At 50.0% G+C, this 27,156-nt stretch overlaps 2 protein-coding genes across 20 annotated transcripts; one reads left to right on the forward strand and one right to left on the reverse strand.

Moving 5' to 3' along the window:
• The first annotated feature begins 2,511 nt into the window (after nt 1-2,511).
• Nucleotides 2,512-20,223, forward strand: ZNF692 (zinc finger protein 692). 19 transcript variants are annotated; one of them, XM_019719733.2, is made up of 12 exons: nt 2,512-2,614; nt 3,042-3,227; nt 3,494-3,522; nt 3,853-4,116; nt 4,510-4,648; nt 4,741-4,863; nt 5,129-5,347; nt 5,434-5,508; nt 5,603-5,681; nt 6,741-6,855; nt 9,119-9,218; nt 9,304-9,762. In XM_019719733.2, the coding sequence occupies exons 1-12, from the start codon at nt 2,562-2,564 to the stop codon at nt 9,605-9,607; spliced, it is 1,686 nt and encodes a 561-aa protein (XP_019575292.2). In that variant the 5' UTR covers nt 2,512-2,561; the 3' UTR covers nt 9,608-9,762. The 19 variants fall into 19 exon arrangements, with proteins under 19 accessions (XP_019575292.2, XP_019575294.2, XP_074169409.1 ...); XM_019719735.2 differs by having other exon boundaries at nt 4,600-4,648; XM_074313308.1 differs by having other exon boundaries at nt 4,021-4,116; nt 4,600-4,648.
• Nucleotides 7,582-25,941, reverse strand: ZNF672 (zinc finger protein 672). Its single transcript, XM_019719745.3, is given in 4 exon segments — nt 7,582-11,442; nt 11,444-12,637; nt 13,809-13,884; nt 25,726-25,941. Coding segments are annotated over 2 exon segments (1,263 nt in total). The 5' UTR covers nt 12,401-12,637; nt 13,809-13,884; nt 25,726-25,941; the 3' UTR covers nt 7,582-11,136.
• Nucleotides 25,942-27,156: the final 1,215 nt, after the last annotated feature.

Here is a 27,156-nt window from a genome sequence, read left to right on the forward strand (position 1 = left end):
AAAGAACAAGACAAACAAATAAGAAACAGAAACTCATAGACACAGATAATAGTTTAGTGGTTGCCAGAGGGTAAGGGGGGTGGGGGGGGTGGGGTGTGAGATGAGGGTAAGGGGGATCGAATATATGGTGATGGAAGGAGAACTGACTCTGGGTGATGAACACACAATGGGATTTATAGATGATGTAATACAGAATTGTACACCTGAAATCTATGTAATTTTACTAACAATTGTCACCCCAATAAATTTAATAAAATAAAATTAAAAAAAAAAAAAGACATCATGGGACTTTTGATTCCGGCTATTTGCAGGCAAGGGTGATTGGTTTGAATCAGTTTTCCGGTATGATGTATCAGACTCACAGATGGTAGAGAAAACAATACTACTTCCTTGTGTGTATATCAAAAAAGCCAGAAGGCGGCCCAATTCAGTGCTCTGAGTCATCTGAGGCTGGGAGACCCTTAGCCCCATTTCATAACTTTCTTGATTTCTGTTTCTTCCTTAACCTTTCACTGCCCCTTCTCGTTCTCTCACTTCCTGTGTTGCGCTGGACGTGACAGTTTTGGAGCTGAGATTTACATTCATAAGAAGGAAACAGCCACATGAAGAGCTGGGGTGTGAGCACTCCAGAGAGAAGGAATTCCCTCCACCATACTTGGCATACTTGAGAAATAGCAAGAAGGTTGGGGTCACTAGGACAGAGTGGACAAAGTGAAGAAAGGCAGGGGAGGAGGTCAGAAAAGCAGCCAAGGGCCACATCACACAGGGCCTGGAGACCATGGTAAGGGCTTTGGATTGCAGTAGAAACCACTGAAAGGTTTTAAGCAGGAAATTTGCTCTTTGAGGTCACTCTTTGTATTTTGTGAGGGTAAGAATGGAAGTAGTAGGCTGATCAATTAGGAGGAGCTGGCAATAAACCAGAAGAAAGATGATGGTAGTCTGGTAGACTTAAAAAATGGTCCCAAAAAAGATATCCACATCATAATCCTTGGAGCCTGTGAATATTACCTTATCTGGCAAGTACTATGCAGATGTCACTATTTTAGTATATCAAGATGGGGAGATTATTTGGATTATCCAGGTGGGTCCTAAATGCTATCATTAGAAAGAAGCAGAGGTAGATTTGATACAGACAAGAGAAAAGGAGGCAATATGACCAGGGACATAATTATTGGAGTGATGTGGCCCCATGTCAGGGAATGCCAGCCACCACTAGAAGGTACAGGAACGGAAGTATTGTCCCCTAGATTCCTTATAGGGAGCATAGCCCTGCCAACCTCTTGATACTAAGATATATGGCTCCAGAACTGTGAAATAATGAATTTCTGTTTTCAGCCACCAAGTCTGTGGTGATTTGTTATAGCAACCACGGAAAATACATATAGGTGGCTTGGAGTAGGGTTTTAGCAGTGGACAGGGCCAGAAGTGATTGGATTCAAGATCTATTTTTGGAAATAGTATCAACAGGACTAGCTGATGTATATGGTGTTGGTTACAGAAGAAGAGTCTAGGACAATTCCCAGGTTTTCGTCCTGAACAAGTAGGTGGCTGATGGCAACATGAACTGAAACAGGAGAGAGGGGCAGAGATTATTGAGTGTTTTGTGTTGGCCATAGTCATGTTTGAGAAAATATCGAGTAAACATGTATCACTGCTATGTGCCAGGCACTCTTCTAAGTTCATAACCCGGTTATCCCAGGAGAATCCAGCAGGCAGTTAGATATGAGTGTGGAGCTGAAAGAAGGCTAGGTTGGCTAAATAAATCTGGGCGTCATGACATCTATTTAAAGCCATGGGACCAATTCTATCACCCAAAACGAGAGAAGAAATGATCTAAGGCCTGAGCCACGGGTCTAGTGTATGTTTTGGTAAGACAGTGGAGGAGGGTCCAACAAAAGAAAGGAGGTGCCAATGGGGAGGGAGAAAAACAGCAGTGTGTGAAATCCCAGAAGCGAGGGGGTGGTGTTGGGGAGGGAAAGGTCTGCATGGTCAGCTGTTGCTCTTATGGTGGACAGGCAGAGAACTGCTATTTGGGAACGTGGGTGCCACAGGTGGCCTTAAGAAGCACCAGTCCCTCGACTTGGTGGCGAGGAAAGCTCCATTAGAGTGCACTGAGAAGAAAATGGGAAGTGAGGAAGGGTCCACAGCTAATCTATGCAAATTTTCTGAGGACCTATGCGAACAGGAGCCTTGGGGTGCAGACAGCGATCTAATTGGTTTGTAAGGCGGCCAATTCTGCAGCACGTGTTTGCTCATTGGTGGCAATGGGCGGGGTCGGGGGGGTAGGTGATTAAAGGTGAAGAACAAAGTAGGAATAGTTGCAAAGGCGACATCCCTGAGCAGGCTGGGGCGTGGGTCGGCGCACGGGAGGAATGCCTAGGCCCGTTTGCTCCATTTCTCCAAGCCTTTGGACCTCCAAAGTAGGCGTGCGCCGGGGGCGCAACCAGCACTGGAACCACTGCTCCCGGCAGGCGTTGCGCGGGGCGGCAGTGCGCAGGCTCGCGTCGCCGGCCTCGCCAGTCTCCGCCCGGTCCTGGCCCAGTTCCGGGCGGGAGCCACCGATGCGCAGGGGGCGGGTTGGTCTTAAAAGAGAAACGGCGGCGGCGCGCGCGAGGTGGGCCCCGGTGTTCCCACCGCTGTCCAGGCCCGCGTGAGGCGGGGCGCAGGCGCAGTGGGTGTGGGCCGTGGGGCGCAGGTAAGGCCGTGCGAGAAGGGCGGGCGGCCTTTGCAACCAGCCGTGCCACGCTCTGTGCGCGGTAAGTGGGGCGGCCCAGACCCCAGTCCGGCCCCGTCCTGGCATTTGGAGCGGTTCCCACCGTGCTCCCGCCCCGGGATGAGTCCCCCTGGAGGTCTCACACCCCTGCGCGGCCGCTCCTGTTCCTTCGCCTCGGTGGGCCAGCCGGCCGTATGCTGACTGGCCGTGTCCCCCACCTCCCATCATGGCGCCCAGTGGCAGCGAATGCTGTGATAACGGTTTGGTTCTGCCCCCGCTCCGCGGTGAGACGGCTCTGGCCGGCCCACTCCCGTCCTCCGCCCCGCAGGCCCCGGGCCATGGCTGCCTCCCCCGCGGACGCGTCCCGCAGGCGGCGGGAGAACCGGCGGCAGCTGGATGCGCGTCGCAGCAAGTGTCGCATCCGCCTGGGCGGCCACATGGAGCAATGGTGCCTCCTCAAGGAGCAGCTGGGCTTCTCCCTGCACTCACAACTCGCCAAGTTCCTGCTGGACCGGTTAGGACCGGGCAGGGATCTGGGGGAGGGCACCCAGCGCAGCCCCCAGCCCCCAAGTGTTGGCCCGCTGCTTCTTCCTACCAGCCCATTTCCCACTTGGGCAGTAGGCCTGTGTGATATGTGGCCTCCCAGGGTCCTGCCCCACTCCTATTGGTCTCCAGCGAATAGGGCACTTAGGGCTGGCCCCTTAGGTGTGTGAGGGCCCAGAACTGAGGGCAGTTGTTTTGACTGGGGCCTGACCTGACCTGCCTCTTTGCCCCTGGCAGGTACACTTCAGGCTGCGTGCTCTGTGCAGGTAGGTTGGTAATCTGGCAGACTGGGCTCAGGAGCCAGGGAGAGAGGATGGACAACAGGGAGTGGTGTGACCCAGAAACACCCTCCTGAGGGGATTAGATCCAAGTGAGTTTGGTAAGAGTGGAGCACACGGCAGTTTGATGGGGTCAGCCTGTGGGGAAGGGTGCCTCATCTCAGGACATTGGGGGTTCTGGGCTCTGAAGAATGGTAAACTGGACTAGGGACCAGGGTTGTCCATGCGGGGTTAGGGGCAGCCCTGTCTGGGCGTGGCTGTCCATGGTGAGAGTAGGAGGCATCCTAGCTCCTCTGACTGTCACCTTCACCCCTCCAGGTCCCAAGCCTTTGGCCCCCAAGGGTCTGCAGTATCTGGTGCTCCTGTCTCATGCCCACAGCCGAGAGTGCAGCCTGGTGCCTGGGCTGCGGGGGCCTGGGGGCCGAGATGGGGGGCTTGTGTGGGAGTGCTCAGCGGGCCACACCTTCTCCTGGGGCCCTTCTTCAGGTCCCACACCTCCAGAGGAGGCCAAAGCGGCCCCCATTCCAAGTACTGCTGGGACAAACTGGTGCCTGCAGGCCAGGGGCAGGCAGGAGCCTGCAGGTAGGCCTGGGGAAAGGGTAGTTGTGGAGAAAGGGAGGGAAAAGGGTCCCTCTTGTGGAGCTCAGAGCCTATTTTCTAAAAATGTGCCTTTCTCAATGGAAAAACTATGCTGGCACGGAAATATATCCTCAAATATGTTTTTAGATATAAAAAGCAAAATACAGAATAGGATTATGGTGTGTTAACCACTCGTGGGAAAATAAGGAGAGAAAGTCTGTGTGAGTGATGAAATATCTCTGGGAGGATGAGTAGATAGATGCCTGTGGGACCAGCTAGCCACTGGGGACAGTATTGCCAAGGGAATTTCAGAGTTTACTTTCCTGTACTTGTATTTTTGAAGCATCTCTAAAATAAAATACCCTCTCCCTCTGCCCCTTCCTTCTCCTTCCTAAGAATCCTCCCAGAATTCAGACCTTAGTCTCCATCTGTCCTCATCCCTCCAGCCCAGAGTTTCTGCCCCTTTGACCCCACCTGTGCCAACAGGTTTGGAATCTGAGCATGAGGAGAAGACTCAGGAGACCGGGTTGCCCAGGTGAGGTTGCGGTTGAGAGGGACAGGATAGACCGGGGTGGACAGTGCGGGTTGGGGAGCAGGACTAAAGGCTTGTCTTCCTTGGACCTGCAGGAAGTTGGGACACCCACCAGAGTCCTTCCTGCCCCCAGAAGAAAAGGTGGAGGAGGAAGATGAGGGTGAAGAGGAGATGCTCAGTGATGCCAGCCCATGGACCTACAGCTCCTCCCCAGACGAGCAAGTTGGGGCTGAGGGAGGAGTAGGAGAGGGAGGGCACAGCTGGAAAGGACTTGGTGGGGAGGGGAGAAAGAACTGGAGGCTGGGAATTGGGTGGAAAAGTGAAGTTAGATTCCAGGGCAGAATGAAGGCTGAACTCAAGGTGAGTGGAGGCCTGGGGCAGGGTTGTTTGAAGTTGCGGATCTTTTCAATTTAGGGGTGGAGTGGGCCTGGGTCTGGCTGAGGGCCCAGGGAGACAATGCTCTCCTCTTCATTCTGCTTTCAGCAGTGAGCCAGATGCCCCAAGACCACCCCCTTCCCCTGTCACCCATGCACTTAAGGAGGGAGAGACACCCCCAGCTCCTGCAGCTGCCCCCAGCCCTGCTGGGCCACCCCCGCCGGCATCCTCACTGTGTTCTGGGGCTCCTCCACCTGTGGGAGGCAGGGCACAGCCGGCGCTCAGCGGGACCCCTCAAGCAGCCCAGCAAACTGAGGTCCTGGCCAGGTAACCTGATGGCTGAAGGTGTGGGGAGGGGGGTGTACCCTGGGCCGTGCACTGCATTGAGGCTCTTCCCACTCTGCTGCTCGTAGCCCTGGGAGTCCGTCCCTGTCTGCTCTGGCTCTGGCTTGGGAGGAGGACGCACAGATCGGCCCTCGGAGAGTTAGGTAGAACTGCGGGGGCCCTGGGGCGGGCTGAGAGGAGGGAGGGCAGCTAAGAGAACCTGAGTGGTCCTCATGCCTCTCCCTATCCTGCCCCCAGGAAAGCAGCCAGAAGAGAGCTGCTGCCCTGTGACTTCCCAGGCTGCGGAAGGATCTTCTCCAACCGGCAGTACCTGAATGTGAGGGTGTGAGCGGCCCAGCTTGGGTTCTGTGGAGGAGCTAAGGCTATGGAGCCTAGGGCGGGGGGTGGGAGCCAGGGAGAGAGGGCTGCCTGCAGTTAACAGTCACAGGCCAACCTCAGACACACAGCTGCTGCCACAGTACCTGAGGACCACAGAGGTGACAGCAGTATCTTCCTCAGGTTCTCTGGGTGATAGCAACTTTTCTGCACACTTAACTATTGGTCTTGGCAGTGACCCAAAGGAATAGGTACTGCTACTGTCCGTTTTTGTAGATAGGGAAGCTGAGGCACAAGCTTGAGCATTGCCCAGGGGGCCTCAGCTAGTATGTAATAGTGTGGAGTCCTGAGTCCACACTCAGCCATGTCACCTGCAGGCTGGGAGCCGGTGCTGCCCCCAGCCTCACTGCAGGACAGGTTGGAGGCACAGGGCAGGTCCCGAGGTGGGCCCACACTGAGGGCTGCTGCTTGCGGGGAGGTAGGCAGTCCCCAGGTGGCAGAGAAACTCGTGACTGTATGGGAACCTGTTCACAAAGGAAGCAGCTCCCAGCTGCAGTTAACTTGGGGAAGGTAGACTGGAGTGGGACCCCACACAATTTGGTGAGGGAGATGTGAAAGTAGATTGGAAAGAAGAGAGATCCTAGCAGTAGTTGGGCCTTCTAGGCTGAAGAACACACTGCCCAGAAAGGTGCTCCAGCTTGACAGTGGGCACTTCAGAGCAGGTACAGGAGAAAAGTGCATGATGTATTCCTCCGTGAGCTAGTATGAAAAGTAGGCCCACAGTGATACTGTTGTACTTGGATGATCATGCTGCCATGACGTGTGCCTGTCCCCGCACGCAGCACATCCATGCTTAGGGAACTGGAAGTGCACTTTGTTCAGGTTACTAGGCACGGGAAGGGACGTTGTGGCAAAGTGGTGAGATCATGGAAGTCGAGGGCAAGGTTCGCAGTCGGGGTGGAATCAGGATGCTTGTGTGTAGGTGACAGAGAACTGCTGGGGTCAGTATGGGACACAGGAGACCACCTGTGGGGTCAGCTCAGGCAGTGTCCTTTCCTAGCACCACAAGAAGTACCAGCACATCCATCAGAAGTCCTTCTCCTGCCCAGAACCAGCCTGTGGGAAGTCCTTCAACTTTAAGAAGCACCTGAAGGAACATGTGAAACTGCACAGCGGTCAGTGGGGAAAATGCCTCCTTACCTCCCCCTGTGGGCCCATCACCTCCCCTGTGGGGTCTGTCACCTCCTCCTATGGGGTTCATCACCTCCCCCTGTGGGCCCCATCACTTCTATGCAGGTCCCCTCACACCCTCTGTGGGTGACTCTCACGCAGACACTGCTCCTGTGTTCCCTGTGTTGAGCACTGAGACTGTTGTGGGTTCTAGGAGCTCTCAGGGAATGAGCAGGCAGCCCTCACCTCGTGAGATGTGCCCTCTGGAGATAAGAACAGCCACAGATATGAATGCAGGGCTAGTGAGGAGGGTGGGGGAGAAGTTGCTCTGTGGAAGGGAAGGTGCTCTGAACAAAGGCCTCAGTGAAGGGGTGAGGGAGACTTGTCTACCAGTGTGGGCATGGGAAGAAAGGTACTGTGGGCCCTGACTACCATGAGGATGGCTTGGCTCCTGGCTGCATGAGATAAGCCATCTCAGTCTTGAGCAGTGGAGCAGCTGACTTTAAAAGGAGTGCTGTGGCTGTCATGTGGAAAGTAGGCACTGCAGCAGTGTTTAGTGGGCAGTGACGGTGTCCTGGAGTGTGATGGTGGAGCCAGGAGGGCTGCTGTGGGAAGGACATATTGGCCACAGGTGGGACTGGCAAGGAGGACTCGGGGGTGACTTGGAGGGTTCCAGTCTGAGCAACTGGGCAGAAGGTGATGTGAGTTCCTGAAATGAGGGACACGTGGGCTTTAGGAAAGTGACATTTTATTAGGGCCGTGCTAAGCAGGCATCTCAAAAGATGTGACTTGAGTTCGGGGAGGTGTTGGGCTAAGAAAAGTTTGTTCGTTATGAGCACACGGGTGGTGTTGGAGTTGTGGGTAGCATGTTGCACATGGAGGGGTGAGCCCAGGTAGAGGAGAGGTCTAAGTAGGCGGGGGCTGTCAGGCAGGGGTAGAGACTGGGATCTGAGGAGCCAAGTGAACAGAGTACTGGTGGGCAGTGGGCTTTGCCTGTGCCACAGGGCTGAGCAAGATGATGAGGACAGGCCACCAAATGTGGTGGTGGGAAGCCAACCTTGACCAGATGGTATGTGACAAGGGAGACGACAGCCAGAAGGGAGTGGATTCAAGGCAGGAAGGATCTAAGGAAGTGGAGACAGTGAGTCTGGACAACTCTAGAGTTTCAAGCAAAGAATTGGGGTCTTATCTGGAGGGCTGTGAGCTTGGGGCACAGAAATGGGACTGGTCGCCCAGAGAGGAAAGGTGTGTTGACCTGGGTGGGATGGGACACCACGAGTCTGTGAGAAGGAGTGTGTCTCAGGCACAGTGGGAGGGCGGCCACAGGGGAGCAGCAAGTAGTCACATGTTGGCTGGTGGATTAGGTGGCGGTGAGGGTGGGCATTTTCCCTTGGTCTCTCTTGGTACTGCTGAAATGGGGCTCGTGGAGAGAAGGTGGCATGAGCATGGCCTTGTGGACTCCAGGGAGGGAAATAGTTGACCAGGGAAGTACAGATGCATGAAAGCACTTGAGACTTGTAGCTGTGCATTAAAGGAAAGGCTAGGAGGTATGCCTTCTCAGCACACATGCCAGGCCTGAAGCAGGCCCAGAGTTGTATTTATCCTGAGTTGGTTTTAACCTAGTGGGGGCAGCTGAGGGAGAGAGGGACAGGTGAATCACTGGTGTCAGTGAAGGAAGGCTACACACGCCCTGGAAACAGAGCTGGGTGTTGGGTGCGGAGGAGCAGGGGCATTGTGGGAACGTGTTGGGCGCTGGACTGGCAGCCTGTATCTTGGGATTGTCATACTGGGACGAGGTAAATTATTGTAGTGTTTTCTGGTTGGAACTAGGATACTTAAATTGCGATTTCAAGCTGGTGTGGTGATGGGAGTGGTGGTTGAGAGGGGTGGGGGACCAGGTCAGTGGAGGTTGGGAACAGAAGTGAGTGCTGGTCATGTAGGAAACAACCGACAGCATGAGTGGCTGGGGAGGCCCAGAGTGCAGGGGCGTGATGCGGATGACAGCTGTGTGTGCATGTGCACATGTGTGTGTGGTCTGATGGCAGGGTATATGGAGCTGTGGTGGGACAGGTCTGAAGAACGCCTTGAGAAGCTTGGAGGTAGCAGGGGCCTGGTTCAGGGAAAAAGGAGATGGGTTGCTGCTAACAGCCACAGGGCATTGCTGGGCAGGGATGGTGGTATATGCAGGCTGAATGGCGGCAGGTGAGTTCGGGGGGCCAGGAGTGGCCACACTGGAGATGGATGCTAGGGTGTCCCCATGCCTCACAGACACCCGGGACTACATCTGTGAGTTCTGCGCCCGATCTTTCCGCACTGGCAGCAACCTGCTCATCCACCGACGCATTCACACTGGAGAGAAGCCCCTGCAGTGAGTGTGTAGAGGTGTGGGAGGGGTGATGGGACAACTGGGCAGCAGCCGAGACTCCTTCCTGCCCCCACTGTCTCTGGCTCAGGTGCGAGATCTGCGGGTTCACCTGCCGCCAGAAGGCCTCCCTGAACTGGCACCGGCGCAAGCACGTGGAGACCGCGGCCACGCTGCGCTTCCCCTGTGAGGTCTGCGGCAAGCGCTTTGAGAAGCCAGACAGTGTTGCAGCTCACTGCAGCAAAAGCCACCCGGCCTTGCTCCTGGCCCCACCGGAGTCTCCGCGCCCACTAGAGCCCTGTCCCAGCATCTGTGCCCCTGCGCCCCTGGGGTCAGGTTATGGGTGCAGGCCCTCTGGGGTTCCTCAGGCTCTGACCCTGCTGCCTCAGCAGTGACCCCCAGGCACTGAAAAGGAGCAAAGAGAGGCCGAATGCCTGGTCTTTGGGAACTAGGGTGCAAGAGAATAGGCTGAGGGCAGGACTGGACTCTGGGGGAGCCAGGTTGCTTTAGTCTTCCTAAAGGACAGAATAAACCCAGGATTTTACATGGACATGTGTGGACAGAGCAAGTGTTTTTGACCCTGGGGCACAGGAATCCTGATTGCTTTGGAGGCAGAATCTGCTAAGTGCGCAGCACAGGGCAGGCCCTTTTTCTGTCTGCAGGTCCCCACCTGCCCCCACCTGAAGGACCCAGCTTGCTTTCCCATTTTGGGCCCTTGGGTCCTTTACTGTGGATTGTGATACTCATTCTTGCACGGTGACAGAAGGGAGAGCACTAAGTCATTCTGAAGGGATAGATGAACAGGACTAGAGGTATGTGACCCTGGGCCATGTTTGTTCTCTCTGCTGACCAAGAGAAGCAAATGTACAGTGCCCTGAGGAGCCATGCAAAATCCAGGAGGCTGTCCTAGCAGTGTTGCTGAGCTGCTTTGGGCACTTTGAAAGGGCCTGGCTCTTGGATCATTCCTGAAATCTGCAGAGACGCAGCCTCAGGCTGGAGAAAGGAGCCTCTTGGCATCTGGAACCCAAACACAAAACTCTATTTCACCTGCCATAAGCAACAAATTGCTGGCAGGTCCAGGGAATTTTCCACCCTTCCCTGTTGCCTCCATGGAGACGTCCCCTGTGACTCAGAGCTTGACTTAAAGATGACAGACGCTCCACTGGGCAGTGCCTGGCTTTGTGGACCCAGGTGGTCTTGGCCCAGGTCCCAGGGCTAATGTCTCCTACCTGGTTGGAGAACACTCCTGAGAGGCGCCTTGATCTGGACACCATCAGGTCTGGCCTGGGGGACAGGAGGCTGGCCATGCTAACGGTTCCCAGCCACCTTCCCATGGGTGAGTCATCTCTCCAAGGCAGCAGGCTGGACACTTCTGGCATTCAGACATCCTCCAGTGATGCGAGCTCCGCCACCATCTCTGCAAACTCCCCATCTCTCAGAAGCCCGGAAGGAAGCAGCAGAGAGGCTAACAGGTGGAACCAAGAGGCGAGAAGGGCAGGTGGGATGTGCCAGTGGTCACGTCTGTGATCATTACCTGAAGAGGCAAGCCAGTAAACTACCAGGAAAGGAGTAGAGCACATTTAGGCTAGAAAAGGAGGAACAGAGAAGTCAGAACCTACGTGGGGGACACAGGAAAGAAGCACTTGAGAGTACTGCTGCGATGGGGGTGGGGATATCCCCCCAGGCTCTCCCGCAGGGTATGGGAGCTCATCCTGATTCCACCACCTACCCCACAGAGAGACAGAAGGGCTGGGGACAGGAAAAGGGCTGACGAGGGAAGTAGGTGTAGGGATGCGGCAGGAGGCCAGGAGAAGGGCTACCACCTGAGATGGGGAAAGGCAACAGTCCAGGCATCTTTCCAGACCTCCCATGTGTGAATTGGCCCCATGTCCTGTGCTTGCCCAGCCCACTCCAGGGAAGCTTCTCAGCAAAGCTCCGTCAACTGGGACACAAGAAGTCCCTGATTTTCGTGTCCTGCCAGCTCAGTAAAGATGAGGGCAATGGCTGCAGTGGCCTGGGTGGCGGCGGCGGTGCGAGCACACGCGTGGGCCCGCTGGTGCTGAGACAGCGAGCGGCTGTAGCTGAAGCACTAGCCGCACTCGGCACATTGCGCCTGCCGCTCGCTCAAGAGCGTCTTGCGGTGCAGCGCCAGCTTGGAGCCCACACTGAAGGCCTTGCCGCACGTGGGACACTTGTGGGGTTTGTGGGAAGCATGGTTGGGCCGGTGCACCGTTGAGGTTGAACACGCACGTGAAGCGCTTGCTGCACATTTCGCAGCAATAAGGCTTCTCATCTGTGTGCATGCGTCAGTGCTTGGTGAGGTCCCAGCGGTCACTGAAGCAGCGGCCGCACTCGGGGCATGAGAAAGGCCTCCCGCCCTGGTGGCTGCGACGGTGGCACAGCAACGTGGAGCTCTTGCTGAAGCGGCGCCCACAGTCGCCACACGCGTAGGGCTTCTCACCTGTGTACGTGCGCTGGTGGCACACCAGTGTGGCACTCTCCAAGAATCCCTTGCCGCACTCCGGGCATTTAAAGGGCTTCTTGCCCCAGTGCGTCTGCAGATGTCGCGTTAGCGTGGAGCTCTTGCCAAAGTTCGTGCCGCACACACCACATGAGTGCGCCTCTGGAGCGCGTGGCTGCCATGGGGCAGAGTTGCCCGGGGCTGTGGGCCAAGTGTTGCGCACATGGTTCCACAGCCCCACCCTACTACAGAAGGCCCGAGGGCAGTGTGTGCAGCAAAGCGAGCTGGTGGTAGTGCCCCTCAGGTGCGCCCGCGCTGGTGGAAGCGCAGTGCACTCTAGTGGAATGTACGAAAGACAGCGGCGGGGCCGCTCTGGCAAGTGCGAGCGGCGCCAGTGTACCAGCAGAGCCCGGCGGTGTAGGAAGCGGCGGCGGCAGGAGCGGAGGAGCCACTGGTGCACGTTCTGGTGCAGGTCAAGGTGGCTGCTGTGGCGAAAGCTCTGGCCGCATTCGCTGCAGATATAGAGCGTCTGGCCGGCGTGGGTGCGTCGGTGCATGCACAGCTCGGCAGCTCCGGCACAGCGCTCGCCGCAGTCCTGGCAGCGGCAGCGGCGGTCGCTGCTGTGGGCCCGCTCGTGCCACAGCAGCACCGAACTGTAGCCGAAGTTCTTGCCATACTCACTGCACGCATAAGGCCTGTCTGCAGCCGCTTCTGATGCAGCAAACATGGTGAGACACAGGTGTGCGCTCTCGGGCTACAGGCTGGGGGCCCTGCTGTCTGGGAAGAGTGCCGCTCACGCTCTGGTGTCCATCTCCAGCTGCGGGTTAGTTTCAGTTTTCTTAAGACCTGGAAAGGGGTTGATAGCAGAGGGAAAACGGGGAGACCTGGAAAGTCGGTCTGTGGATTTCAGGGTTCCTTTTCTCCTGGGCAGGAGCTGTGGCTGGCCTGCCATGCACCATGAGCCCTGCAGAGAGAAGGTCACTGTGAGCCCCACCGACAGCCGCACCTGCTACAGTTTGGTGTACAGAGGTGCGATCACAGACTACCGATTCCATTCTCCAAGAGGAGACAAAGCAATGGGAGTCCTAGAAATGTGGCGTGGGGGTCTTTGTGCCACCGTGAAGGGCAGGAGGGACTTGCCTTTAGGACACTGCTCAGTTGAGGAGGAAAGCCCAGCCTTCTCTGGCCTTAGACTGGGCTCTTGGCGTGGAGACGCACTCGGAGATGACCAGGGCAATGAGAAGGCCCCTGGGCCTGGACCACAGTAACACCTGCCTCTGAGACCGTTTCCCGAGGCCTGGGTTGGAAAGCATGAACACATCCAGCAGCGGCAGCAGACGGGGCTAAGGCTCAGAAGAGGATGGAGCCTGGGCAAGGGAATACTTCCCTTCTGAAACCCCAAAAAGCATTGCTCCCTGGCTTTGGACAATGTCTGACAAAGTCACTCCACACCAGTGTGCAATTGGGATGTTCCCTAGCGTAGCGGTGAGAAAGCAACTCATGACCCAGGAAAGGGTGGAAAGGGAGTGTGGAAAATTCTCAAAGTATTATTAAAAGTTGCTGGCTTATCCAAGAAGTGCCTTTCACACTTTCAGGGGAGGCTGAGAAGGGAGGGGCATCCTTTCTAATTCTCAGGGCTTCCAAGTTGCTTACAAACATTCTAGACTCACTGCTCAGGTCCAGGGATCCGAGAACCTGGAGTAGCACAGAAGCCCCTTCCCAGGGACAGAATCTGCTCTGCTATCCTTTATTTCAAATCATGTCCCCAAGTCCTTCTGACCAGTTGGTCCAGGCAGCTGCCTGGGTGCAGGGTCTCCTGTGCCTATGAGTTAGAGCACAGACGGGCTGTCCTCCACATCTGGTCAGCTTCACCACTGACTGCTTCCCTCAAGGCCAGTGGATCTGTCCCCAGCTCACTTCAGTGGGACACTGGAGATTAGGTATAGTCGCTATTAGTTATAGGCTATGTCACCCAACAGATCAGGGAGAGGAAGCAAAATGGTCAGCAGTCATTTTCTTATTAGCACATGTAAACTTCTAAATACCTAGAGCTCTGGTTAAAACACCCCATAGATGGAGTTCTCATCTTTTGGATGTAAGTGGGGCCAATTGAAAAACGATTGGAAGCCACAAACCTGCAGGCTTGGCTCTGGAGCTTCTGTTCTCCGCTGCCCTGGGCAGGGGTGTCTGGGGAGCAGGAGGTGCTGTGCCCTGCCAGGGTGAAGTAAGAGGGTCAGCATGCATTTAAACTGAGAATAGGGGAAAGAAACAGGGAAAGAAAGAAGTGGCAAATGTTTCAAGGAGGAGGGTATTTTTCAATGGACGTTTTCAAATATGAGAAACTAACAACAGTATCACCTTCACTCACCCACCTTCAGCATCTATCTACCTTACGCTCTTCTGTTTCATCTATGACACTCCCTCTACCCCTCAGACTCCACCCCCATCTGGAATATTTTAAATCCCATACATCTTATTCAAAGAGGATGACTCCCAGAGCAGACTTCAGAGGGAGTCTCTTCTTCTTCCAGAGGGAACTTTCTGCCCAGACACTTGGGCTGCTGACTCTAGCTGGTGGTCAACTTAAAGGAATGTCAGCTTTCATGTGAATAAAACCCTCAAGACTCAGTGGTTGACCCCAAATGCCACAGAGAGCAATGCTCATTTCCCACCTCACCTGGGGACATCCAAGGACCACAGATCTCTCAGGCCAAGTTTCTGGGAACCTACCCTCTGCATATGCCCAAGGAAGGTAAGAAAAGCACACAAACACAGATGTGCACACAAATGGCACCTAACCAAGATATCATTCCCCATGACCGAGGTGGAGTGAGAGACGCTGGTCTCAGAAACAGGTCTGGTGCTTGAGTGCAGGCCACACCCCTCAGGTCCCCCTTCTGTCCCTCACCCCATGCTACAGTTTATCCTGGAAGCAAAGGTGCCTGTGCCTGTGAGGAAATCTGAAAGAAAAAGTAACATAAGACAGTGCCAAAAAAAAGAAAAATTTCGCGACTGTCCCAACCACCACTTTCCTGACTGAGACTTTTAGAGTTGTACCACCAAAGTTAAATTAACCAAAGTTAAGTTTCTTTTACTTTGGAAAAACATAAGTACAAGGTTAGAAAAAAATAAACTTGGAAAGAGGTAAGGGGATAAATAGGTGTGAATTGGTGACAAGTCCTAATTGTTCAATGCTTTAAAGTATTTTACTAACTTCCAAGCATTTAATACTTACAAATATTTACAAACACTATAATTATTAAAATACCAATACTGGAGTGATGTCATAGGAATGGTGGCAGCGGGGCACACTTTTTGAATTCTCCTCCGGATCTTATCAGAAACGGGACATTTATAACCCATCAAAGGACTCTCTGCTCATCACGCAGAACAGCTAAGAGACTCGTGCAAGGATTACTTGCAGGTGGGAAAATAGGGCGAGTGGGGGAAGAGGGAAGGGAGCGGAGTGGAGATGAGGTCCGCATCTGCAGTGGTGGAAACGCGGCCGACATCCACACCTGCAGAGATGCAGGGGATCCCGGGACGGAACAGACAACACAAAAGCCAGGAGGTGGGCTCTTTCCCTGTGTCCCACAGCTGATCTCTCCTGCCGAGGGGGCAGCATATCCAGCATTTGAGGCAATAACCTCAGCTGATACCTCCAGTTAAGCACTAGGCCGGACAAAGGACAAAACTCCATAACTGGGCCCCTCTCTCGCTCTTCCAATCCTACCCCCACCCTTCCAGAGACTTGAACTGGCCCCTGAACTGAGGAGTGGTGTCAGACTGCAGAGGAGCCTTGGTGCTTGGGCTCTGGGAAGCTCTGGCCCAGGGAGGAGGACGGGAGGAGTGTGGTTTTTGCTGGGCGAGGAGAGAGGGGACTCCTCCGCCCCCAGCCACCACCTTCTCTGGCCTGCAGGAAGAGTGTGACTCAGCTGGGCTGGGAGAGAGAAGAGCCCTCCATTCCCAGACGCCACCCTTTCTGGCATGCCTAGGGCGGGGCAATTACATCTGTGGAGGCACTCCCATGGATCAGCAGTAAGTGGCAGACGCAGCTCTGGGCTTTCAGCAGCTCAGAAATCTCCTGCCCGCCACACACACACACACACACATACACACACACACACACACACACACACACACACACACGAAAGGAGTGCCCTAAGACCCAGTAGAACTGGACACAGGGCTGGTGGTGCTACTCTCATTGTGCATATATGCAGGCAAGAGCAGAAACTGCACTGGCTTTGTAAAAACTACCATCCAGACCCCTCAGCATCACGCATCTAAATCTGCAGTCCCAACGTCACTCTGGGCACCAGGAGACCGGCTCTGCCTGCACAACACGCAGGGGACTCTTTGGTACAGCAGAGGACAACCTGGAGATTACTTGGTGGGCTTAAGCCAAGACTGGCGCTGCTTTTTGTTTTGTTTTGTTTTGTCTTTATATCTTTGATATCTTTGCCTGTGTTGAGTGAGGATTGTCGGTTGTTTTTACATGTGAATGTATTTGATTTTTTCTTTGTTGTTGTCATTGTTGTTGTGCTTGGTGATTTGCTTTGTTCTGAAATTTCCCTACCAGGGCCCAGCTTAAGCGGCAAAAGATTCAACATACCCAGAGGCCAACTCCAGTCCAAACCAGAGTAATACCAGGTTTGACCTACAAGTGACACACCCAGAGGGAATTCTCTACAGGCACAAGAGCCCATAGAGGCCAAACCATATTTAAGCAGTCAACCCTCACGCAGCAGAACACCCTGCAGTCGGCAGAGCCAAGTCTCACAACTAGTCAGCCTAGGAGTTAACCCCACCTACTCATAAGCAAAAAGCAATTAAAGATCTTCTTTAACAGGACAATATACACAACACAAGAGTCACCTTTGGAGCACACGCAGAGGAGAAGAACGAAGTAGTGCAAGTCAAATATAAAGGACACATACTACATAAGATAACCCAGCAAGAACTAAGAACTCTAGGGGATCTACCTAATACATCGAAGCAAACACAGAGAGTCAGCCAGAATGGGAAAACAAAGAAACATGTCCCAAATAAAAGAACAGAAGAAACCTCCAGAAATGGAACCAAATGAAATAGAGGTAACCAACCTATCAGAGACAGAGTTCAGAACACTGATGATAAGAATGTTTAAGGAGCTTAGAGACGACATAAAGAAGGATGTAGAAATCATAACGAACAACCAGTTAGCACTAAAGAACACAATTACCGAAATAAAGAACTCACTTGAAGGAATTAACAGCAGGTTAGATGAAGCAGAGGATCGAATCAGCAACTTAGAAGACAAGTTAGCAGAGATCACCCAAACAGAACAACAGAAAGAAAAAAGAATAAAAAACAATGAAGATGGTTTAAGAGACCTATGGGATAACATCAAGCGCAACAACATGCGCATCATAGGAATACCAGAAAGTGAAGAGAAGAAGCAAGGGATTGAGAACATATTTGAAGTAATGTCCGAAAACTTCCCTAACCTGATGAAGGAAACCAACATAAGCCCAGGAAGTGCAGAGAGTTCCAACCAGGATAAACCCAAACAGGTCCACACCAAGCCACATTATAGTTAAAATGGCAAAGGTTAAAGACAAAGAATCTAAAAGCAGCAAGAGAAAGACAGAGGGTTACATACAAGGGAACTCCCATAAGACTATCAAATGACTTTTCTGCAGAAACATTGAAGGCCAGGAGGGAGTGGCAGGAGATACTCAAAGTGATGGAAAACAAAGGCCTACAACCTAGATTGCTTTATCCAGCAAGGCTATTATTTAAAGTTGATGGAGAGGTAAAGAGCTTCCCAGAAAAGAATAAGCTAAAGGAATTTATTACCACCAAGCCAGCATTGCAAGAAATACTAAAAGTACTTCTGTAAATAGAAGAAAGATGAAAATAATCTAACTACAAATTTTAAAATGGCAATAACTATGTACCTATCAATAATCACTTTAAATGTAAACGGATTAAATGCTCCAATCAAGAGACAGAGGGTGGCTGAGTGGATAAGAAAGCAAGACCCTTGTATATGCTGTATACAAGAGACTCACCTCAGATCAAAAGACACACTCAGGCTGGAAGTGAAGGGTTGGAGTAAGATATTTCATGCAAATGGAAATGAGAAAAAAGCTGGAGTTACAATATTTATTTCAAACAAAATAGACTTTAAAATGAAGAAAATATTAAAAGGCAAAGATGGGCACTATATAATAATAAAGGGATCGATCCGACAAAAGGACATAACCCTAGTAAACATCTATGCATCCAACGTAGGAGCACCTACATATATAAAACAGATATTGACTGACATAAAGACAGAGATCAACAGTAACACTATCATAGTAGGGAACTTCAACACACCTCTGACAACAAGGGACAGGTCTTCCAGACAGAAAATCAATATGGAAACAACAGCCTTAAATGATACATTGGACCAATTGGATTTAATCGATATTTTCAGAGCATTTCACCCCAATGCTGCAGAATACACATTCTTCTCAAGCGTACATGGAACATTTTCCAAGATAGACCATATGTTAGGCCACAAAACAAGTCTTGATAAATTTAAGAAAATTGAAATCATACCAATTGTCTTCTCTGACCACAGTGCTATGAAATTAGAAATGAACTACAGGAAAAAAACTGGAAGACACACAAAGTCATGGAGGCTGGATAACATGTTACTAAATAATGAATGGGTCAAGCAGGAGATCAAAGAAGAAATCAAAAGATATCTCGAGACAAACGAAATTGAAAACACGATGACCCAAAATCTATGGGATGCCGCGAAAGCAGTCCTAAGAGGGAAATTCATAGCATTGCAGACCTACCAAAAGAAACAAGAAACATCACTAATCAACAGTTTATCTTCACACTTAAGGAATCTGGAAAAAGAACAGCAAAATAAGCCCAAAGGGAGTACAAGGAAGGAGATAATAAAGATCAGAGCCGAAATAAATGAAATAGAAACCAGAAAAACAATACAAAAGATCAATGAATCCAAGAGTTGGTAATTAGAGAAGATAAACAAAATTGACAAACCTTTAGCCAGACTCATTAAAAAAAAAGAGAGAGGACCCAAATTTATACAATCAGAGAAGTGACAACAGACACCGCAGAAATACAAAAATTTTTAAGAAATTACTATGAGCAACTATATGCCAACAAATTTGACAATCTGGAAGAAATGGACAATTTTCTAGAGGCGTACAACCTTCCAAGGCTAACTTAAGAAGAAACAGAAAACCTGAATAGACTGATTACCACCAGAGAAATTGAATCAGTAATCAACAATCTCCCAACAAACAAAAGCCCTGGACCAGATGGCTTTACAGGTGAATTTTACAAAACATTTAAAAAAGAATTATCACCTATTCTCCTCAAGTTCTTCCAAAAAATCCAGAAGGAGGGAAGACTCCCAAATACTTTTTACGAAGCCACTATCACCCTGATCCCAAATCGGACAAAGACATCACAAAAAAAGAAAACTACAGGCCGATAGTGCTAATGAACATAGATGCAAAAATCCTCAACAAAATATTAGCGAACAGAATTCAGCAATACATTAAAAAGATCATACACCATGATCAAGTGGGATTCATCCCTGGTATGCAAGGGTGGTTCAACATCCACAAATCAATTAATGTGATACACCACATTGATAAAATTAAAAATAAAAATCACATGATCATGTCAATAGATGTAGAAAAAGCATTTCATAAAATCCACCAGCCATTTATGATAAAAACCCTTAAGAAAATGGGAATAGAGGGATCATATCTCAACATAATAAAGGCCATATATGATAAACCCATAGCTAACATCATACTCAATGGGGAAATGCTAAAACCATTCCCCTTAAGATCAGGAATAAGGCAAGGTTGCCCACTTTCTCCACTTCTATTCAACATAGTGCTGGAAGTTCTAGCCACAGCAGTCAGACAAGAAAAAGAAAGAAAAGGCATCCAAATCAGTAAGGAGGAAGTAATATTGTCATTATGTGCAGATGATATGATACTATATATAGAGAACCCTAAAGGCTCCACCAAGAAACTATTAGAGCTGATAGATGAATTTAGTAAAATAACAGGATACAAAATTAATATTCAGAAATCAGTTGCATTTGTATATACCAATAATAAAACATCAGAAGGAGAAATTAAAAAAGCAATCCCATTTACAATTGCTCCAAAGACTATAAAATACCTGGGTATAAATTTAACCAAAGTAGTAAAAGATCAGTACTCAGAAAATTATAAGACACTGAAGAAAGAAATTAAAGAAGATATAAACAGATGGAAACACATACCATGTTCATGGATAGGAAGAATTAATATCGTTAAAATGTCAATACTGCCTAAGGCAATATACATATTCAACGCAATTCCTATCAAACTACCAACGATGTTTTTCACAGAAATAGAACATATAATCCTAAAATTTATATTGGACCATAAAAGACCCTGATAGCCTTGGCAATCTTGAGAAATAAGAACAAAGTGGGAGGTACAACAATATCTGATATCAAATTATACTACAAGGCTACAGTAATCAAAACAGCTTGGTACTGGCATAAAAACAGACACATAGATCAATGGAACAGAATAGAGAGTCCAGAAATAAATCCATGCCTATAGCCATTTAATCTACAAGAATGGAAGCAAGAATGTAAAGTGGGGTAAAGACAGTCTGTTCAATAAATGGTGCTGGGAAACCTGGACAGACACATGCAAAAAAATGAAGCTGGACCACCTCCTTACACCATGTACAAAAATAAATTCAAAATGGTTTAAAGACTTAAATGTAAGATCTAAAACCATAAAATTCCTAGAAGAAAATATAGGAAGAAACTTCACAGACATTACCCGGAGTAAGATTTTTACTGATATATCCCCTCGTGTGAGGAAAGTAAGAGAAAAAGTAAACATGTGGGATTACATCAAACTAAAAAGTTTTTTCACAGCAAAGGAAACCATCAATAAAACAAAAAGGGATCCTACTGAATGGGAAAAGATATTTGCCAATGACATATGTGATAAGGGGTTAATATCACAGATTTATAAAAAACTCACTCAACTCCAAAAACACAAACAACCCAATTAAAAAATGGGCAGAGGACATCAAGAGACATTTTTTCTAAAAAGGACATACAGATGGCAAACAGACATATGAAGAAATGCTCAACCTCACTAACCATCAGAGAAATGCAAATAAAAACCACAATGAGATACCACCTCACTCCAGTCAAAATGGTTATCATCAATAAAACAACAAACAACAAGTGCTGGTGTGGATGTGGAGAAAAGGGAACGCTTGTGCACTGTTGGTGGGAATGCAGATTGGTGCAGCCACTATGGAAAACAGTATGGCGGTATCTCAAAAATCTGAAAATGGAACTACCTTATGATCCAGCTATCCCACTCCTAGGTATCTACCCGGAGAAATCCAAAACTCCAATTCAAAAATCTTTATGCACTCCTATGTTTATTGCAGCACTATACACAATAGCCAAGACATGGAAACAACCGAAATGCCCATCGGTAGATGACTGGATTAAGAAACTGTGGTACATTTATACAATGGAATATTATGCAGCCATAAAGAAAGAAATCTTACCATTTGCAACAACATGGATGGACCTAGAGAACATTATGTTAAGTGAAATAAGTCAGACAGGGAAAGACAAATACCATATGATCTCATTTATATGTGGAATCTAAAGAAAAGAATAAGTGGATGAACTAATCAGAAACAGTTTTGGAGACATACAGGAAAAACTGAGGGTTGCTAGATGGGAGGGGGGGTGGGGATAAGGGGAAGCTGAGGGGATTAGAAAATAGTCGGTAACCACAAGATGGCCACGGGGTTTTGAAAATTAATTTGGGGAACGTAATCAATAATGTAAAGATTTTTGTAGGGTATCCGATGGACACGTGTCCCATTTGGGAGACCACCTCAGGGATGATGCAGATGCCTGATCTTTGCACTGTACACCTGAAGCTGAACAATAATGAATGCCAACTATAATTATATATATGTATGTATATGGTTACAGGAAACAGAGTACAGCATTAGGAAGAGACAGTGGAAATGTAATGGCTCTGTGCGATGTCAGAGGGATAGTGGATGGGGGGAGGGGGGTTCACACAGTGTGAGGGATATAAATGATAAACATCTAAGTATTGCTTTGTCTTGTGCACCGGAAACTAATAAAATAAAAAAAAATTATTTAAAAATAAAAAATAAAATAAAAATAAAAATAAAAAAATAAAATACCGATACCAAGGGGTAAGATAAACCGGTGGAGAAAGTTAACATTCACAGTAGGTTAAAGATAAACTAGTTTTATACATAACTTTATTTTTGTTTCTTAACACATGTGCAGGTATGTCACATCTAACTGACCACATCTTACAGGTCGAGTGTAGGAATCAGTCAGGATTGAGCACATTTACTAACACTGTGTTATGAACAGCTCTGCCATGCTTCTCCTCAGTCAGCATGAACATTCTCTTCCCCCTTAAGTGCTCCATTGAGCCTACATTTCCGGGATGGGATGAAGACCAGTGCACCTTGCAATTTCTCCGTCCGGAAGCCAGACTTGGGGCAAATGGTCTGGGCTGCAGGGGTGGGTCTGAGGACTGTCCCAGCTGTGCTGTCCATTAGCCAGAGCCATGAACCACATGTAGGACTGAGCACTTGAAAGGTCCAAATGGAAATGTGCTGTAAGGGTCAAGTACACTCCTGATTTCGAACACTTAGTATGGAAAAAGAATGCAAAATATCCCATTAATAATGTTTAATGTTGATTATGTTGAAATTTGGAGATATATTGGGTTAAATGAAATATAGCATTGCAATTAATTTCACCTGTTTTTAAGAAAAGTGACGATTACAAATGCAGCTCACATTTTCTTCTATCAGATAGTGCTTGCCCAAATGGCTTTTCCGAATTCTGGGACAATTTACAAAGGGAGGGGGCTCCGGCTCACAGCCTCTGGGGGTTTGCCTGGGAGGTCACTGACTGCCATGATGCTTAGAGCCTCAGTAACCAAAGAGGGTCATTCCTGTCATTTCACAAGACTCTGCGCCCTGGCTACCCCTCCCGAGGGGTCCATCTGCTCTCCTGGAAAGCGGATGCATGCACTGTTCCCCAGGTGTTACCAGCATCAACATATGATGACTCTCACAAGGAGAAAATTCTGGCATGTTCGGAATTAAATTACAGCAGCTGGGCAATGACAGAGACAGGACTGCAAGTCTGTTAATGGCTGCTGACGAGCTAGAAAAAGATATCACATTCCTGTGTTGCCTGCTGGAACTTTGGATTAATTTCCATAGATTTTCTCAGCCGGGCACCATCTAACCCCAGGAACCCCTCTTGTTTTCATGAGGGCTTTCCAGATTGCTGCCCAGCTCATCCACGGCATGGACATTTCTTGCCATAGTCTCTGCTAACTCAGAACTGGTCCCACATCACTTTCCTCCACCCCTTTGCCTAAAGGTCATGAAAATTCTTTCAGACTATCTCCTTCTTCCCCTTTGCCCCTAATAGAAATGCTTGCAAAACTCTGGGATGACAGACAAGCTTTCTTTTCTACCTACCCATGCTGCTGGTGCTTTAGACACCATGCCCCAAGAGCCGTCTTTTATCTGGCATTTTGGCTTCATAAAACATTGAGTAACAAAAAGACTTCAGTCGTACAAGTTACAAATTTTTGATTTAACAACTCTCATGTGTTTTCCCCTTTTTATACTCCCAGTAGTCCTTTGAGGTGGGTACTACTGGTTACCCCCATGTGACCTGAGGTCCTGTGCCAGCTTGTCCAGTCACCAAGCACAAGCACAGCAGATGGGTACTGGGACAGGAAAGGGATGACAGACCCCATGTGTGGCCTATGTCTAGCTAGAGTGGCCTATGTCTAGCTCTGCCAACAGTACCAACCCTTCTTGGCTCCAGCTGCTTGGCAGCAGTTCCACAGAAAGGCCTAGGCAGCCCCAGGGACCACACCTCAGGGACAGAGCTGGGTCTTTGTGCACAGCGTTGATCCCTTGTGGCCCGGGGGAAAGGAAACTGTGGGCATTGGCAGAAGTGGCTTAGGGTGCGGTACCTGCATTTGGGAGGTTATTCTTCTGCTCATCTGTCTCTGGATACTTAATCCTCACCCCTACCCCAGCCCCAATGACACTGTTGTGTCCAGGATTCTGAGACAACTCTAGAGGATGCTGAAATCTACATCCACAGAGAAGCAAATTATCCACTTTTCACTCTCAGATGGGGGAGGAATAAGGTGGTGGAAAAGTTTACTTGGCCCTCTGAAGCCTGCTTTGGGGCCTTTCTACTTATTGTGCCTTCTACCTAGAAAGCCCTTTCCCCTCACATTCAGGGCTCTGGTCCAATAACCTCTGCAGAAAAGCCCCATTGAGCATCCCACCCCATACCCCACCCTGTACTTGGCTTTATTCTGAGTTATCAGTGAAAGCAACAGGAAACAGTGATTCCCATCCACTCAGGAAAGGCTTCAGCATCTTTTCTAGGTAAGGATGAGATGTGAAATCCAGAGCTGGCTTTCTTCTCCACTAACAGAATCAAGGTCCAGCACTTCAGAAGGTGACCTTCCGGCTTCAGAAACAATCTCACATGTTTAAGGAGCTGGTGGAAAAAAGAATGACAGCTCCCTCCTACCCCCAGTATTCTGATCCAAATACATTCTTTTGGACATTTTCCCTTCACCAAGATTTTCTATGAAATCTGCCAAGTGTGAAGAAGGTACATATGCTAGGTGGGAGAGAACATACAAAGTTTACTCTCTATGTCCCTTTGACACTTGGTCAAAACTGCAGCCCAGAGGAGCCAGAGCACTCAGAACACCCTCCCTGGGCTTGGCAAGAAGTTAGGCCCACGTAAGTCCTTCAGTGCTTTTTAAAAATGCTGTATTAATCTGGAATAGGGGCATGGGTTCCTGAAGGGGGCCTGTCTCCAGTCATCCTATCCATAGCCACATCCGCTGTATATACTGCAAATACTCTGGTTTATTGGGTGGGCACTGCATGCAACCTGTGTAGGGGAACCAGAAAGGCAAGCGTCCAATTCTGGTTCTTCCATTACCAGCTGTGCGACCTTGGACAGGGGAAGTCGGGTGTTTGACACGTCTGCCTGGGAAGACTCAGTGAAGGACTACTGCAATGTTTCATGTGAAAATAAGGAGGTCAAAATATGTGTAAATCTGAGAACTGCGGTTGCCGAAGTTTTAGGATGTACTCTCCTCAGGACATTACTCAGAGGAGGGCACCTGAATAAGGGGTCTGACTCCCACTCCTACCTCCTAAGCATCCGGCACGTTCTGCAAGACCTTTGAAGTCCTCCCCCCGACCGCAGTGAGCACTTCTTCACACGGTTAGAGCAGCGTGGGCCCTCGGTAGCCCCACACCACACCCCGGGAGCTTCCAGAGTAGATGACTCCTTTTAAGACGGCGCCACTCTACGGAAGGTGAGCACAACTTTTCGCGGAATGAGGAATGCCGTGCTTCAGCTGGTAGCCTTCCCTGGCCCTCCCGCAGCACAGCCAATCCCGGGTGCCGCAGTCCGCTTTCGTCAGGAGTTGCTGGGCAGATTCTCTTTTGGCGAAACTCTTCCCACCCCCGGCCCACCGCAGCTCCCAGCCCTCGGTGCCAGCCCAACCAGAAGGCAAGACCAGGGATCAAAAACGTGGGGGTGATTGAACGCCGCGGAGCCAGGTGGCTGCCGCTACCCTTTTAATACGGCTCGATCTAGTGATGTCTGCGTCGTGGGGCCGTCGGCCCCGAAGGTCACAAGGCAAGGACGCGAGAGGACGCGCGGAGGGTCAGGTCGGGGAGGAGCGGGCCGCTCTGCGGCCGCGGGCATGCGCCGGCCAATCTCTTGCCCCGCCGCCCTCTGGCGTCAATCGTTGCCGGGGCGGCGCTCGCTACCGCGGCAGAAGGGAGCCGCCCGGAGCAAAGAAGCAGAACAGTTAGGGACAGCTGCCCACCGCCAACCCTTCCCTCCCGGTCCCTCGGTCCCCTCACCGGTTGCCAACTGGCTCTTCGGACACCGAGCAGCTCCCACTCAGCGGGCTCGCCGACTCCTGCCTACCAGTCTGCCGGACTGTGGCGGGGAAGGGATGGAAGGGGCTGGCCGAGCGCGCGGCCGCCGAGGAGAGGGAACAGGGAGATGCCTCGGGATAGTCGGTCACGCTTCAGCCCCGCTCTCCGGGGTTGGCCAGTGGCGGCCTCACGCTGGCCGCGTCACTGGTTGCCGGGAGGACTGAGAACGCTCCACTCACTGCTCAGCCCTGCAGGCCTGGCCCAAATCCCGACGAGGGGGCGGGGCTAAGAGGGAAAGAAGGGAGCCTGCGGTCCGGCCTTCCTCCCACGTTTCACCAATCCCTGCTCCTTTGTCCACTTCCGCGCCCCAGGGCCTCGTCCGCCCAATCAGAGGACCGGGCGCTGAGCCAAGTGCACCGCGTCAGCCCCTGTAGCTGAGTCTGGGGTGCCGGCCGTGGTGTTCCCTTGACTCGCGTGAGCCCACGGAACTACGGACAGTTGTCCTATCGGTGATGCCACCCATCTAAACCGTCCCGGTAGTAAGTTAGTGACTTACTACAATGAGACCAGGCTGTTATCCTACAGCTCTGCCCAGGCGGCTCCTACAAGTTCATGGCTAAATACAATGTTTTCATTCTTCAAGCTTTCCTTTCAGCCTCATATACAATGAAAAATGGTATCTTCTGGTGCTTCCTCAAATAACTCCACAGATACCAACTGGCACAGTTTCCCAATAGTGGAAAGAACCAAGTACAGAGAAGTGAAGTCTAACGATCTGGAGTAATGAGAACAGGAAAGAATGCTTAAAGTTAATGAAATCCTGTATTGTAGATCTTTTTTTTTTAAATGAGGATTTTTATTAATTTCAAGTTGCAAACATAAAGTTGTAAAGCCAGATTAAAAAGGATTTCAGGAAATGAAAGAGGAAAACAAGGGCAAACTTACAAATTGCATCAATAACACATTTTAATGACGTGACATGGATTAAATGTCTTTTAAAATAATTTAAAAAGAACTCAGTAGAAAATGATTGGAGGTTGTGCTGCTTACATTGTGCTGCCAGCTTCAAGGTCTCAGACGCTGATTACATCAGAGACTGCTACTTATTTTTATATTTATGCAGGTAAACTAATTGTGAAGAGCTATAGTAAACTTGATACACTTGGTACAGCACAAAAATAGAATATTTGTTGAGAGTGTTGCAGGAAAAAAGAGGGTTCTTGGCTTCACATGGGAAAGATTTCAAATGTAAGCCAATATAGACTTTAGAGTAAAAGTAAGTTTATTTAGCAGAGAGTAAGTAAGAAAACAAAGGCCACCCCATAGAGTGATGGTCTCTAATCACTAGTGGAAGAGTGAGACTCCCTCCATCAGCTGGGCTGGGGTTAATATGTGCTTTCTGTTTCCATGGAA

This window comes from Rhinolophus sinicus, chromosome 5, assembly GCF_057876585.1.
Source record: "Rhinolophus sinicus isolate RSI-liver-muscle chromosome 5, RSI-T2T, whole genome shotgun sequence".
NCBI classification, from domain to species: domain Eukaryota; kingdom Metazoa; phylum Chordata; class Mammalia; order Chiroptera; family Rhinolophidae; genus Rhinolophus; species Rhinolophus sinicus.

Bases quoted from the DNA above. Each gene is read 5' to 3' on its own strand.
- ZNF692 (XM_019719736.2), top strand. From the start codon at position 2,908: ATGCTGACTGGCCGTGTCCCCCACCTCCCATCATGGCGCCCAGTGGCA. The intron at 4,649-4,740 runs GTGAGGTTGCGG...TTGGACCTGCAG, and splicing joins CAGGAGACCGGGTTGCCCAG to GAAGTTGGGACACCCACCAG. The intron at 5,348-5,433 runs GTAACCTGATGG...TGCTGCTCGTAG, and splicing joins CAAACTGAGGTCCTGGCCAG to CCCTGGGAGTCCGTCCCTGT.